The 16,968-nt window shown below is 33.4% G+C and overlaps 2 protein-coding genes across 2 annotated transcripts; both read right to left on the bottom strand.

The window, feature by feature from the left end:
* Nucleotides 1-3,462: 3,462 nt before the first annotated feature.
* On the bottom strand, nucleotides 3,463-5,565 carry LOC124890518 (polygalacturonase-like). The gene is made up of 4 exons (XM_047402345.1): nucleotides 5,109-5,565; nucleotides 4,406-4,695; nucleotides 3,930-4,158; nucleotides 3,463-3,681 (listed from the first exon to the last, which is right to left on the bottom strand). The coding sequence occupies exons 1-4, from the start codon at nucleotides 5,541-5,543 to the stop codon at nucleotides 3,463-3,465; spliced, it is 1,173 nt and encodes a 390-aa protein (XP_047258301.1). The 5' UTR covers nucleotides 5,544-5,565.
* A 4,072-nt stretch (nucleotides 5,566-9,637) lies between these two features.
* On the bottom strand, nucleotides 9,638-10,602 carry LOC107841207. Its single transcript, XM_047402340.1, has 3 exons — nucleotides 10,345-10,602; nucleotides 9,827-10,204; nucleotides 9,638-9,739 (listed from the first exon to the last, which is right to left on the bottom strand). The coding sequence occupies exons 1-2, from the start codon at nucleotides 10,600-10,602 to the stop codon at nucleotides 9,980-9,982; spliced, it is 483 nt and encodes a 160-aa protein (XP_047258296.1). The 3' UTR covers nucleotides 9,638-9,739; nucleotides 9,827-9,979.
* Between the last annotated feature and the right edge of the window lie 6,366 nt (nucleotides 10,603-16,968).

Genomic DNA, 16,968 nt, shown 5'->3' on the forward strand with positions numbered 1-16,968 from the left:
CTATATTTTTGCACATAAGCATTTGGGATGAGTTCTATCTTAAAACATGTAAATTTAACTAGAAAAATAATGAATTTGGACACATATTTGAAAGGTTAACCTTGTTCAAAAGCCCACATACTTGAATTGAACGAATTAATAAAGAAATCTTGAAATTGAAGATTGAATCCTTGTGTTCTTTTGAGAAGAATCTTGGATTATTTTTCTTGGAAAAGGGGAGGGTTTTTACGTGAGTTGATTTGAAGAAGATGGGCAAATAATGCCCTTTTGGGTATTATAATTCGTTCCTTGAACGTTTGAGGCTGAGGGGAAAGGATTAAAGTTCCTGTTGACCCTGAAGAAGATGAAAGAGTGAAGGAATAGACCCCGCATTGCGCCCCTTCATCCGGGGGAGTATCCCCCACGCCGCTCGCCTTATCCCAGGGGACTAACCCCCACGGTTCAGGCGTGTCACCTACCTTTACTACCTTTCACAAAAAAATACCATAACATTTCACTCGGGTATCAGATTAAGGCAAAATTAGTGTCGTTCGAAAGCTAACTCAATTATCTATAGTTTAGTGGGTCTTAAGATGCAAAATTCCATATATATAAAAATTTATATGCATTCAAAGTAGACCCTTGTAGAATCAAATATAAATATTTGACCTAATCAAAGGCACTTAGCTCAACTTTGCTCTAAGTGATTCCTATGAGTATTTTTTACATCGAAAGTACTTCACACACTAGGATAATAATCATGAAATATGTATTTAAACATTTCAATCATGGGATTAAAATTTATATACGTAGGAACGATTATTCGAAGTCTAGACAAAAAACGCAGGGTGTTACAACAATAAACATAAATTCCTAATCAAACTCAACATTCAGATCCCATGAATTTCAAGACTAAAGGTCTTCTTACCTTCAATCAAATTGTATAGGAATAGCAATTGTACTCATTGGGGCTCATACTTGGGATGGATTTATCGGAATTCATCTTGAAATTAGAAATGGAATAGAAACAGAAAATACACGGGAAATCATCTAAACCATTCATGAGACACCATAGACATTCTTGCTTCATCGGAACTCCAAAGCTCATAGAAGAAGTAAAATATTAGGGCTTTTGATTTTGAGCTACAAAGAGAGGGGTACAAATATTCAATTTGGATGAAGGAGAGTATAAGGGTTGTTTGGTAGTGTTCATCGGTGGTTTCACAGGATGGTGATATGTTTCACTTGACAAAGATGACCATTGGTGGTGATTTATTTTTGAGGGGCTAGCATGGTGATGAGGTCCGATGGAGAGTGAAAAAGAATATAGATGAGCAAAACTGAAGAGCAACGGATGAAGGAAATGAATTCACCAACTAATGTAGGTCAGAGATAGTGGTGGAGCAACAGTGAGACACAAGAAAAAGACGAAGATAGCACTGATAGAGGTAGTGATGGTCGTTAGAGAAAAAGGATGACGATGGTTGGGAAATGTGGCAGTGATGAAGATGAGAAAATAGAGTTGGGTTCTCACGTGTTGGATCATTAAAAGGGAAATAAAAAGGAAAATTAATCACGAACCATTAGATTAGTGGGATAGATGGTTGTGATTGAAATTTGAGATGGGTCAGGTTGTGGATCGTGAAATTGGGTAAATTTAATTCATCCAAATTTTAGTTTAATTTGTATCAATTAAGATCGAATAGGGAATTTTCTAGTGAGTACTACTGAAATCGATTTAGGCTAAAATTGACATCAATTAAATACAAAGTGGATAGAAATTAAATGAATTGGAAAAAATCAAATAGAATTAGGTTGTCATTTAATAAATATAATACCATAAATATAATTCAATAGATAAGTAATAGTGAAAAAATTATAATACCATAAATATTAAATAAAAATATTATTTGAAATTAATCATAAATAAAGTATGAAAATTGTGAAAAATTACATTTGAAATGAGACGTTATTTAACTAAAATATTTATATATACGAACTATGTACGAAATTAATAACAATAGTAAATAATACATTTGTAAATTTTGAAACTAAGATATGTCAAAAAAATAATAAAATATATGACTAATTGTTAAAATATATAAATAATGAAATTTAATATTTGAAAAACGTTTGAAAGACGTTAATTAGTTAAATAGTTAATCAAGTTAAGTATAGGGAGATCAAAACTGAATATCCATAGAGGTTATCAACCCTTGTTTAATAGGTTGAGCCTTATACATGGATAATTAATTTGAGATCTACGATAAGATTTAATAAAACAAACACTCATAGACTTATTGGTGACTGAGTGATATTCATCTAATAGTGGTGACCAGTTATTTAGGTGAATCTAACTTACCGATTTTGCATACTAAGCATCAGGATAGATTACTAGTACGCTAGACCTAGTGAGTTATGAAATCATAGGGAACATAGTCTCACTGATTGATTACGACACAACAAACTGTCAATCCTTGTTACTTGTTACTCGATTTTCTAAATTGTTACTCTTTACTTAGATTTCCCCTTTTTGAAATAATCTATTAATAGTTTAATAATCACATTGACCTAGCTTCTAACTATATTTCATGTGAAATCAACATCAACCTTAGTTGTGTTCTATATTAGATCAACGACAGTGTTATACATTATTGTGAGGCGTAACTAGGCGATATCAATTATTCTTATTCTCTTTTAGCTTTAGAATATTTTTATTATTATTTTATAATATATAGGCCAATTGACCATACTCATATCATATTACTCCCTCTATTTTAAAATAATTAAATTGTTGAGGTATTTTTTACTAGTGTTCAAAATAAATGAATTTTTCAAAGTCCAAGAGAATTGTTGAAACTTTTTTAGATATACTCCCTTTGTCCCATTTTATCTGTCCCAAATTTCCTAATCTGGTGTCCCATTTTACTTGTCCTTTTTTACTTATCAAGACAAGACAATTTTTTTTTTTTCATATTTTACCCTTTGCATTAATTACTTTTTCTTTAAATTAAAATGTAAACATCATTTAATAGGGGTATTGGGGTAAACTAGCCATGTTATTTATTATTTTTCTTAATAGCTGTGTCATCCCAATTTGGGACGAATAAAATGGGACGGAGGGAATATATCCTTAATGAGATTGTTAAGCACTTCACATTTTCTAGAAGAATATATTAAGAATCATTAAAATGGTAAAAGTAGAAAGTAATCTACAAATTATGTCAGATATTTTTCTTAAAGGGTATTTTATATCCCAATAATTTAATTATTTTGAAATGGAGGGAGTATAACTTTTTTTTGGGTCTGATTTATCGTGGTTCAAGATTTCCAGTTGTTAACTTCCACATGATGTCCTGATTATTTCGATCCGTAACACATTTCACTAATACTTTTTCCAACGTAATGAATGCACTTATTTTCCTAACCGATGAATAGGGAGAACAGTATAGTCAAAATGATTATATACCAAATCTAGTTAAACTACAAACAACTTTCTGGTTTATTTACACCATAGGAAGTTCCAACAGCATTGGAGCATAATGCTTGTGCTTGTTGATTTTTAAAGGTTAGATTTACATCTTCCAGTCTAATCCCTTGGCACGGATAAGCCTTACTACAAGCAAGTTTCAAAGCAACTTGGGATGCTGATGTTCCATGAATGTCTTGATATGTTACATCGCGTATCTTAACTCCTGATACCTGTGAATTTAAAAAACGTACAGTTACTTCCTAATGTACATAAACATTGGACTTTTCTTAAGTCATCGTCATCATGCATAATTTGTATACGATTGCAAGTTAGATATCCGAATCACATAACGGAGATCTATATGAAAAATGAGTGTACAACATAAATTTAGATGGTTAGGTAATTGATTTAGAAGATCACATAACTATTTAAATATAAATATGTTGTTCAATCTAATTTCTAAATGCGGCAAGAGTACCTGGCCAGGACAATTCTTTTGATCAGGGCAATATTCTTGGTCAATTAAGATGGGGTATCTGGCGTTAACCATCACAGAATGTTGAAAGACAACATCCTTCACAAATCCATTGCTAGGCCTTGCCCATGTCTTTATTCTCAGACCATTTTGAGTACCTCTAAATGTAGTGGTCTTTACTGTGACATTTTGAACTCCAGGTTCTTGCATACTCCAGCCTAAACTTCCAATGCTGCAAAAAGAATTGCCCACAGAAAGAAAAGTTTTAGCATATTGCCAAACCCCCCTAAAAGATTCAAGAGTGAAGGTAGCCAAATCAAAGAGAACGAAGAGTTTAGTTCTACGTGCTGACCGTGTAACAAATACCAATAATGTAAAAAACAATTACATTGCTAGGATATATAACTTAAATCTAATAAGGAAAAATCTTATACTGAAATTTTATTATATATGCATGAGCTTTTAATTTGTCATTTTACCTTATGCCGTGACCAGGGCCGCAGGAGACATTTTCAATCCATATGTTGGAGGTGCCAGGGCCTATTGATACACAGTCATCGCCAGTACCAATTACAGTTTTCAAAATGGTGACACCAGAAGAACCTTCTATGTGAATCCCATCAGTGTTTGGGCTACTAGCTGAGGCTGAAATTTTCATTTCCTGTAGCTTAGTATTTTGGCACCCATCTATAACCACATGGAACATCTGGCTATTTAATGAAGTCAATCCACTTATCACTATGTTGTTTGAATTGTAAAAGGCAAGTGTCTGCATGTCACACATTTTTCCAATGCAAAAAAAGAAATCAAAATTTGAACACGATATATATATAAATTATATATATGGACAATGAGTAAATTAGATTTTAGAGAAAGATGAGTTTCGAGTAGCTAGCTCAAAAGCCTATTTCATGGTTAATTAAAACAAAATAATTGTACAAAAGGGCAGCCCGGCGTGCGTAGACTTTATATCCCGCATGAAGAGGAGGAATATAAGAACTCAATCTTTATGATCCCGCATGTGCTTAGACTTTAGTCAGTGATAAACACACATCAAATTTACATTTATGATTCGCCTCTACATGTGACCTCCTGGCCATACGGTGACAACTCTTTTCCATTGCATCACAACTTTCAAGAAAATAATAAAATAACAAAATTAAATAAAAAGATGGAACATACCGTTGCACCAGGAGGACAACTTTTGTCTGAGGTTTTACAAGCCCAAAGACCAGCACCTTGACCATCAAAAGTTCCACCAGAAATTTTGAGTCCGTTGACTCTCTCAAACTTTATCCAATTTCCAGTATTACCTATAACTCTATAATCAGAGGGAGCCACTAAGGTACCATCAATCTTTATTGTAGTAGCTTTATTCTTGCAATATTGTCCCCAAAATGCCACACTTCCTATTAAATACCTTCCTTGTGGCACATATATCATGACAGGCTTTGTGGAAGCACAAGCTGCAGCCCATGCATTCATAAATGCTTTTGTTGAATCGGTCTTCTCATCAGGTTTGGCTCCATAACTCTGCACGTTGTAACTAATCTTCGTTCCAGATGATGAATGGAAGAATAACATCATGATGACTTGAAGAAGAATTTGGATTCTCATTTTTCTCGAAGTTAATTAATTAGAGAAAAGAAAATGGCTTGTCTTTGAGTAATGACTACTTAATTTGCTGATCTTTTATATTTATAGGGCTTTGGAGTGCATGAACTTCGTCTGTTGCATGGATTAATTGGAGAAAGGTGCGCCATTAATTATTTGGTCTATATTCGAAAATTCCCTTTGTAAGTCAACTTTTTTTTTTTTAATAGATACTCAATCCTTCCATCTTTTTATGTTTACTATAACTGGTCATTTAACTTTACTTGTTCCGCTTAAAAAATCAAGAGATAATTATTATTTTGTAGCTCGGAAAAAATTGGCAAGAGTACCCACTTCCAAAACTATTTTGTCATTTACCCACTAAAATTATTTTTGATTTAATTTTTAGGGTTAGAGTATAAAAAGTTGAAAAAAATTGAAAAAGTGGGGCCCACAGGTGGATCAAGGGACCATTTTATCATTTTTAGAACTTTGCAAATTTAATATAATACACTAGCACCCTCCACTTATTTCAATATCCAAAAAAATCCTCTTTCTCTCACCTCTTCAATTTTCTCAACTCCCGCTTAAGAAACCTTCATCCCAAAATTTTCATTTTCATGTCTTCTTCTTCTCCAGCAGCTAAGGGGTCGTTATTGCTTCGTAAGGTTAGTTAAAATCAAGTTGTGATCATTTCTAGATCCATTTAAACGGGTTTCTTTGCTAATCGATTCGTAGTGATGTAGGAATTTTTTTTTCTTTTGAATTTAGTTGATTAAGGAATTTTGGTTTAGTTCCGATTTTGTTTAGCAAAAAGTGTTGAATGGTGGGATAATCGTTATTTGAAGAGTTATTTTGGCATTTTGATTCAAACAACGATCTGTTTCTGTTCGTAGACCCGTGGTCTATGAAATAGACTAGTGGTCTATGAAATTAGAATGCCCTAGATTGAAATCCATTTTTAGGCGTATGAAATTCTTTTAAAATATGGTTGTTAAAATAGTAGAAATTAAAAGATTAATAGCTAATTAGTTTGATTAGGTGCATTAGTTTGACTTTTAGGAAATTGTTGTATTTTGATACTGCATGTTGGATTTTGGTTTCAATTATTGATGTGTGTAGTGAACTGATTGATGGTGGAAGAGTTATTTTGACATTTTGATTCTAACAGTGACCTGCTTCTGTTCGTAGACCCGTGGTCTATGAAATGAGAATGACCTAGATTGAAATCAATTTTTAGACGTATGAAATTCATTTAAAATATGATGGCTGAAATAGTGAAAATTAAAAGATTAATAACTAATTATCACTACAAAAAATTGCTCACTTTGGGGAGGGGGGGGGGTTATATTTACAGATTGTGGAGATTGACAACCCCCACTAAATGATAGCTCGGTGGTTTTCAAAACCCCCACAATTACAGGCGTCACAATTAGTTTACGGGGGTTTTTGATTTACCGCTGCAATCTGTTAACGGCGGTTAAAACCCCCGCAATATGGAAACTAAAACCAACGGCAATAGTCTTTGTTCTAGATACGTTGCAGGGGTCAAGACCCCCACAATTTAGTTTGATATTTTTAAAAAAGAATAATTATAGTCTCCAGGATCAATATTTAAATTTGAATATTATTTAATAATTTTCATATATATATATATATATATATCATTCACTGTACTTGGATAAAATAAAAATACATTTTAATAACAATAAAAATCAAAATATATTAGATCATAATTAAAAACGTACCACAAAGTGCTGTCATTAGTCTTAAAGACTAATTTAATTTACACACAATATTACTCCAACGATTCGCTAATATTGTCATAATTGTTAGGCAGAACACTAATATGATTACAAAGAACTTCAATGATTATGGCTAGAATAACTATCAACAAATGATCTTTCGTTCACATCCGAAAGAGGTCCACTAGATGCATCACTTGGCTGCAAAAACATAAATACAAATAGTAATTATATAAGGTCTTTGAATGCTAATTATTTTACAATAACATATCAACTTAATTTTTTTCAAATGAAAAAGCTAATTCAAGAAAATTATTTACGGTAGGAGAAGTGAAAAATACTGCAAATTATTCAGGCATCGTGCCTTCTTTTATTATCATATATGTCTTGAAAGTGTTCATCATTAGATTGTGAGAATTCACCATTTCTTTGTAGTTCTCTTGGCTTTCCTTATGAGCATTTAACATTTGAGCGTAGTTTTCTTGACAATTGGATGGACATGAACTGTTACTACTTGAAGAACTCATACTACCAAAATGAGGACGTACTTGCTTAAAGTATCTGCTAGGAACATCTCCTAATCCCAAGCACCTTACCCTTCCAGAATGCTCTTTTCCTAGTACCTTATCAACATCATCATTGGGAGAAACTTTAGACTCGTCCACGGTACTTTGACTTACCGCGAGTTTAATTTTTTCCTAAATATAGTACAACACAAAAACCATAATATAACTTCAATTAGTAATGGAAAATTAAAGAAGAAAGAAAAAAAAGTAAGCAAGAGAATTTTTTTTGCCTAAATCATGACAACCAGCAGAGCATCAAGATAAGAGAAGATCAAAGAAGGTTGGGGTTGGGGAGACATTCCAAGAAGATACGTGTATGAACAAAAAACGACGCTTTTTAGCCACTAGTGGGGTCTGATAGACCCCTGAGTCAGGAACTACTACTAGAGTTTCTAGAGAAATTGGTTCTTCATTTAAAATGAATTGAAACTAACTTCTGGAATATGCTGAAAGCTTACGGCACAGAAAGTTCAGAGAACTATATGAGTTAAGCAAGAAAATAATTCATGTCCTCAATCCTAACGCCGGATATATGAAAATATTTCAACTTGTTGCTTTGACGTGAATGCTTCTCATTTAACAACAGGGACTATCTAAAGGAAGGTCTACAAGAACTGAAAAGTTGGTGTTCTAAAGAAACAAACCAGGTAACAAAAGTTGTTCATATCAATAATCTTACGTTCAAATAAAGAAAACGTTCTAATTCGAATGACCTCTACCCGGTAATTAAGTTCTGTGAAAAGAAAAAATCAAAGTCCCCACAACTTACTCCCTAAAATCAAAGTCCACACAACTTCCTCCCTAAAATCAAAGTCCCCCGCTACCTGGTAAATAAGTTTCAGCATCACTATGAGTCTGGTTCCTCTAAAACATGAAACATGAACTGTCTAGAATGTTTTGCCATGGAATGTAAAATAGAAGAAATTCGTCATGGAATGTTTTGGCTCATAGTAATTGTAGAGATTCAGCCAATTATAAGAAAATAAACGCAAACAGAAACTCTTGAGTTTAAGACTTATGATTACTTTTTTTCCTACTTGACTGATTGTTATTTTCTAGTAATTCAAATGTTGGCTCACATGCATACTAACAAGGTGCTGATCTAGCCTTTTTTTGCAGATGAATAATATATTGATTTAATCACTCCTCTTCATTTTTCAGATTAATGGGATCACTCTTCTCATTTTAAGTCTTTTTGGATCTTAAAAAAAAATGCATCAAACCACATTACTAAGCAGCAGCACTCTTGTGCAGATACCATCAAGCTAGTAAGTAAAATAGCCCATTAACCTCTTAATCACCCCTTACAGTCAAACAAGAAGCCATAAACTCAATGCAGTGTCAACACTGGAGAAAGTGCTATTTCCTGAAATCTCTCTAAACTCAATGTAGTGTCAACATGAATATTGAAAGCAGATAGCAGTGACTTAACTTTGAATAAGGTATAGAAAACCAACACCAGCGCCTAACTAGGAGGTAAGGAGAAACAACACCAGTGGCAAACTTAAAGTTCTCAAACAGCTGACAGACCTAGCATATCAAAGTTCAAACTAACTGTGGAATTTAAGCAATGAAGTATGCAACCCATACCACTTCTTATAGGTTGTTGCCTTAAAAGAGAAGAAAACAGACATGTCTCCCACAACACTCTTTTTGAACATGTTGAACTAAAAGCTCTTTTGTCACACAATTCATTTCGACTAAACGAACCCTAAATTTCCACGTGAAAATTATCAACAGAAAAGACTAGTTTCACTTTCACAATAAATACTACAAATTGTTAATGATTCTCAACAGAGGTACTTACACAAATCTCTTTTGATGCCTCATTCACGTATGATCCATCTTCTTTCTTATGAATAGCAAGATAAAGTTCTGCTCGTCCAGGCTTATGTCCAATCTCAACCATCTACAATCAAAATTAACTTAACAAATTAAGTATAGGTTTATGTTTAATAAACTAAATTAAAATATAGTGAAAAAAAATATATTTTACCATTTCAGCTCTTCTTCTCACGTTAGATTTGGAGCCACTAGTGTGTGGAATAGTTTGTTTCTTTTGGTTTTCAACATTTTGCTTGCACATTTTCTTGAAAAGAAATACTTGAATTCAATATACAAACAATATGTTCAGCTCCAAATAAAGTATTTAAGAACATACCTGCGTTTTCTTGTCCAAAAGATAATCAACATAAGAAGTCCATTGATCTGGTGAAATTCCACTGGGAACATTAGCCATAAGTTTAGATCTACTCTTAAGCGGGTCAAAGGTATTATCCCATAACTTTAGCCTCCTTGAATCCCACTTTCTTGAAATAGAATTATAAGCATAGCGTCGTGCAATTGACTCGGTTGTTTCAAAAGAAAATTGGGGCTTTAGAAATAAAATACTGGTTAGATTATGTATAACCATGTCAATTATAAAGTATGCATACATAATATATAGATATAATTATAAAAATATATAGTTTATATCTTTATAATTTGACCAAAGTAGCGATTAAAGTATGACACAGGTAAATCATTCCATTTCACAAAGCCAATTGGAAAAATAGAGCTGTCAGTAGCTGAAAGCCCACAAAAACCTGCAAGAAGACCTTGTGCTTCTCCAACTGGTGCAACATCATCAAATTCAACAATGATACATTCTTCACAGGATAAATTTAATATGTTACTAACCTTCAGGTGTCTTCTTTTCATAGCCCCATGTGAATCTTTACAAAAATCAAAGAAGATTGGTGTAGCAAGTGCTGTGTTATACTTCAAAAACATTCTTTATATGACAAATAAAGTGTTGCTGTAATAGTCACTATGGTCATTTTACAGCTCAATTCTTAGAAAATCACTTTTAATATCATTCACCAATTCACTTGGAGGTTCTAGCGGTTGTTTCAAATCGACGAGGTCCATTCAGATTTTTGAATACCTTAGCTGATGATGGCAGGTTTTTGTAGAGTATAAAGGGTCCAATATGTAGAATTTTTGGTGAAAAATTCACTTAAGCAACTACATACTAAGGCCTTGGGAAGTACTGAACAGAGGGTCAATGATTCTAGGAATTGGCTTAATGATATCCAGACTCAACTCTAGAAATAGAGGGTCAATGAGTATTTGAACCAACAAAATGGTAGCATAAAAAGGAATTAAGTTAAAGGGAAAGCCAGCTAGTAGCAAACCTAATGTTATCATGTTCCAGGTCACATGACCACTCTATATGGAAATCAGAGTTCCAAAATAGAACAGTCAAAGGTCTGGAACACACAAGATAATGGTGTGTTCAAAATCATATTGAACGATAATATGGACATATAAAAAAACTCATGAAATCAGATGTAAACAAATTAAATGAAGTGTACAATCTTACCTACTGCATCTACCGTCCAATATCTGCTTGACTTACGACCAGTATACTTTTTGGGGGATGGTTGTTTTGCTATTGGCTGAAATAATAGAGCTTGTTGTGATTGTGTTTGTAATGTTGCAGCCTGAAATGATGGTTTTTACTGTGCTGCAGCTTTTAGGATGATGTTTCTTGTGGTGCAGCCTGAATTAATAAAGGCAATTGTGATGGTTCCTGATATGTTACAGGTTGAACTGATGGAGAAATTTGTGATTGTACCTGTTGTGCTATGGATTGAAATGATGAAGTAAGTTTTGATGACGTTTGACGTGCTAGAGGCTGAATTGATGGTTCCTCATTTGTTGCGGGCTGAACTGATGGAGCAACTTGTGATTGTACCTGCTGCGCTACGGACTGAAATGACGAAGTCAGATTTGATAGTGCTTGACATGCTGGAGACTGAATTGATGGTTCTTGATTTGTTGTGGGCTGAACTGATGGAGCAGCCTGAACTTTTGGATTCCTTTGTGTTGTGTCTTAAACTAATCAATTCAGTTGTGATGTGGTTGAGACTGAACATGTCACTCGAAGTTTCGATTGAAGAAATGCTATTAATGGTAGTTTGTACTTGTTTGCTTGTGATATGGATGCATCTTCTAAAGTATGTGTCGACTGAATTGACTTCATAACATTATGTTCACACTTTCTCTTCGAAATATCTAAAATCAACAAAAAAACCTGTATTAGATCATTAATGAAATATTTTTACCTACAACTTGAAAAAGAAACAAATTAACTTATCTCTAAAGAAAATATTTTCAAATTGAAGATACTTACCATAAGTATATTTCCAGCATAGCAATTATATAACATTTAGAACCCCAGAACACAAATAAGAAAAAAGATATCTTAGTAAAAGATCATTCATTTCTATGATAATATAATATGTAGTTCATCAATGATTAACCTCTTACTCTATAAATATTTTCAAATATTAAATTGATTAACCTCTTACTCTATAAATGGTTGCACTGCTACACAATTAAGTAACACATATCGATGAGCTTGAGTCTTCTCTAAGATAGTCAAGGGAAAGGTTGAGGATCCCCCAACGGATTTACCTTGTTGAGGGAACATAGATGACCGATTAGAAGCCTCATTTTGATTTGATTCATCGTTTACTTATTTAGGCCTATTTACCGTTGACTCAATATCCTCAAAATAACTAGAGCGAAAAGTTAACGCTTCCTCTACCATGTAACCTTCAGCTATAGAACCTTTAGCCTATGATTTGTTCCCCACAAAAGATTTGAAATGACCTAACATTCTATCAAAAGATAAAATGACATTAGAACAAGCATTTACTTTTAATCACTATTAAAAAATCAATTTAAAGAGTTTCTAAATAAGAAATATTTTACCTTTCGCCAAAATACATCCAACGATAATGTACTGGACCACCTTGTATTACTTCATCCACTAGATGGACAACTAAATGAACCATTACAGTGAAAAAAGATGGACGGAACAACATCTCTAAATGGAAAAGTGTGAGAACAATCCTCTCCTGTAGCTTATCCAAGTCCAAGAGGCTTAAGGTTTTCATATAGAGAAGTCTAAAGCAGGACGAAGGCTTTACCAAAACTGCAACAACATGGCTTAGAAGAATATTGTGAATTGCTATAGGTAATAATTGCTCCATAATGATGTGACAATCATGAATTTTTAATCTGAATATTCGCTTTTGTTCTAGATCAATACAATGAGAAATATTACTTGAATAACCATCCGGCACTAAGATATTCTTAAGAGTTTCGAGAAAGATGGCTCTCTTTTTAGTAGGGATTGCAAACACAGCAAGTCGACATTCTTTCTTCTCATCTGGCCATAGATTAGGTCTTATACCCATATCTTGTAGGTCTTTTCATGCCTTTACACGATCTTTTGATTTTCCTATTTTATTCAGCATCGAGTACAAAATATTATCAAACACATTCTTTTCAATGTGCATAACATCTAAATTATTGGGCAACGGGTTGAACTCCTAATATGGAAGCTGGAAGAATATGCTTTTCTTTTTCCATTGTTGAGTTGAACTTTTCCCATGACTCCTTTCTCAATTTCTTTTTCTTCTATCATTCATTTCCACTGGTTCTCCAAAGGTAACATCAATATTTTTCACTTGTTGTAAAATATCTGACGCAAATAACTTTTTTGGTGGGTTCTTCTCCGCCAGATCTCTAAAAAAATGATGCCTCATCAATCTAAATCTATGATTTCTTGTCAAAAATCAGCGATGAACAATACAACACCATTTTCTACTATGACAAAGTCAACAAGGTTCGGCGTCAAAATTACTAGAAGGACATGCTAAACCACCATGCTGTTCCAACTAGATAAAATATCAAGTCCAGGAAAGTTGTTAACTGTCCACAAAAGAACTGCCTTTATTTTAAATATTTTTTCCACACCTTCATACCACAATTCATTCAACTCCTTGATATGGGGTTGTAGATATACATCTATATTATTACCAACTGCACGCGGGCCTGGAATGATCACTGAGAGGATGAAATTTGGTTGCTTCATACACAACCAAGGGGGGAGGTTATATGGAACCAAAATGACTGGCCAAATGCTATAAGAAGTACTCATCGTCCCAAATAGATTAAAACCATCACTAGCTAGGCCTAATCGAACATTTCTAAAATCAGAAGAAAATTCAGGAAAAATTATATTAAATCTTTTCTATGCCTTACCATCTCTAGGATGCCTCAAAATTCGATCATTTTTAACATCCTCGCCATGCCATCTCTTATGCTCAGCAGTCTTGGAGCACATGAACAATCTTTGCAGCCTTGGTTTTAATAGAAAGTAACACAAAATTTTTGCAGATTTCTTCTTTTGCTTCTTACTTGTCCCAGGTGCATGATCTTTACCACTCTTCTTTATAGGTTTCCATCTAGAAGTATGACAATGTTTGCATATTTCCTCATTAGAATCCTCTCCCCAATATAACATGTAGTCATTTGGGCATGCATCTATCTTTATATAATCAAGACACACTTTCTTGATGGTTTTCTTGGCGTCATAGAAAGAACTAGGGAGCTTTGCAAAATCAAATACATCTCTCAGTAGATCTAGTAACATTGTCATTCCCCTTTCACTTAATCCACCCAAGCACTTAATATGATACAGTTTCAACAAAAATTCTAACTTTGAGTACTTGGACCCATCATACAATCCTTGACTTCCATCTCTAAGAAACTCAAGAAAATCAATATTATTAGAAGCAGGTGTATCATTTGACATTTCTTCTTCTCAATCTACTTGTGGCGGATCTATATTTATACTCTCATGCCTTAATCCCTGAAATGGTTCATTAATTAATAATTCTACGGGATTGCTCGGAGGCAGTATATCATAAGTAGCTTCTATATTTGGAGAGTTATTCACCACATTACTCTCTCAATGTATAACCCAAGTGACATAATTTTGGAGAAATTGCTTGCAGATCAAATGGGCATACACTATATCTCTGGTTTGCCACTTTTGAAAATAGCATAAACAACATGGACATTTTATTTTATCTCCTACATTTGCATTCATACACATAAAGTTTAGAAACTGATTCAAACCATGCTCATATTCAGGTGTGTTCCTGGGCTTTTCAATCCAAGATTTATCCATATAAATGTGTTAAGAACTAATCTGGAACACAATTAAGAGAGCAGGTGATAAAGAAAAATCAGATTATCAAAGAACTAAAGTATTTTATTTCTAAGCAAATTATGAAATATAAATATAGAGATTGTACTTGAGAGAAAAAGCTAGGACCTTCTTATATAAATGAAAGAGTTGTGAGTTGGACTTTGTTTCAAGGATCTGCCAACAAAAACAAAAAATTATCCATTAGTAACACAAAGCAACATCCATTGTTATTAGCTAAACATGTACACAACATCATAAGCCCTATCACTGTTGCTAAATTCACTATGTAAAAAGTAAGTCTTTTACCAAATCCTGAGGAAAAAATTTTGGTTTCTTTTATTAGAACCAAAATTCAAATTCATGAGATTTAGGTGAAAATCTCAGTACTCATGAAAGCTTGAACTATGAAACCTTGACATAAAAGGGCAGAAAAATCCACCCCATAAAAATAACTCACTATTGTGCAAGACCCGATGATCGCAAGCACAGAAAAAAGATGACGAAATCCATAAAACATAAGAATCACTAGAGATGTTGTATAAAATAAGATTGACAACCCCATTTGGTTGAAGACCTGACTAATATATACTTTATATATGTCAAGATTGTGGTACAAGGACCAAAAGCCCAACAGGGTTAAGATGATGCCATACTAGATATCAACCATTCATTTCTCAAAATCTTAACCACTATTATAGTCACCATATCATCCTAAAGTATTCAGAAAACAAATATAACAAATAATACACAGTAGTGAATTAATGTTGACAAAGAGAGAAAGGAACCATTCTGATGAAGAAATAAAGCTAAATTAAAGATTTCAATAATTATCATTAAAGGCATCAACAAAAATACCTCAACACAAATCGACAGACAAAGCTGCTTCATGAAAAGAATAATCTACAACTCTGTATAACCTAGTGGTTACAAGCATAGAAGGAATGGAATGATTAAGTGAAAAGCTGGTGAAGTCCATACCACCTAGAAAATCACTAGAAATGCCATTCAAGATTGAGAACCACCTTCTTTCGAAGCTTAATAATATCCCAATCACAGTACAAGCACAAAACTGATCAAGAAACAGAGATCACATAAGTGCACACTACACATCAACCTTCAACAAAATTATCCAAGTCTTGTCCCCTCAATTGTCACCATACATCTACCCAATAAACAAAATAAAGTTGACATAATACAAGAGAAAGAAAATAGAGAAAAGCAGCGAGAACACTAAAAGAGAGGACCATTTCACGAGGCTTCCAAAAGGTACAAAAATGAGTATTTATCAGCTAATAGACTCTTCACTTATGATGTTGCATCTGTGTTGGATTCTCTAAAAATACACTAGTTTTGGTGAATTCGATACACACCCATTGACATTTTTGAAGAGTCCAAGTAACATAGTTTTTCCAATATCATAAGTCCATAACCATCAAACGCAAAGAACCTCACCTGTTGAATCATTGCAGAAAATGAGTATCTCCACTAGAAACTTAAAACAGTAGAATACAAAACATACTAGTGAAAAAAAACTTTTTTAGGTGAAAATCTTGGTACTCATGAAAGCCTGAACTAGGAAAACCTTAACATAAATGGACAAACAAATCCACTCCATGAAAAGCATAGAAAGAAGGGTAGAGTCAAGTCCAAAACTAAGAAATAACTAGATATGTCATACAGATAAGATTCACAACCTCATTTTTTTGTTGAAGACCTGACTAATATATATCTTATATACGTCCAGATTATGGTGTAAGAACAAAAAGACCAAGAGGTTCCAAAGGATGCAATACTGGATATCTACCATTGGTTTCTCCAAATCTTAACCACTGTTACAGTCACCATATAGTACTAAATATTCAACAAACAAATAGGGTGAAATAGAGTTGACAAAGAAAGAAGGGAACCAATCTGATTAGAATGGAAAACTGAATTGAAGATCTCACTAATCACCATTACAAGCATCAAAAGTGAATTGGGTCAAAGTGAAAATGAGCATTTCATAGATAAATTTTCACTATTTCAAGTATAAGATTGTAAAAAAACAACAAAATTAAATGAACTCTGCTGAGGAAATGAACATCAAG

This window comes from Capsicum annuum, unplaced genomic scaffold, assembly GCF_002878395.1.
Source record: "Capsicum annuum cultivar UCD-10X-F1 unplaced genomic scaffold, UCD10Xv1.1 ctg1935, whole genome shotgun sequence".
Taxonomy (NCBI): Eukaryota; Viridiplantae; Streptophyta; class Magnoliopsida; order Solanales; family Solanaceae; genus Capsicum; species Capsicum annuum.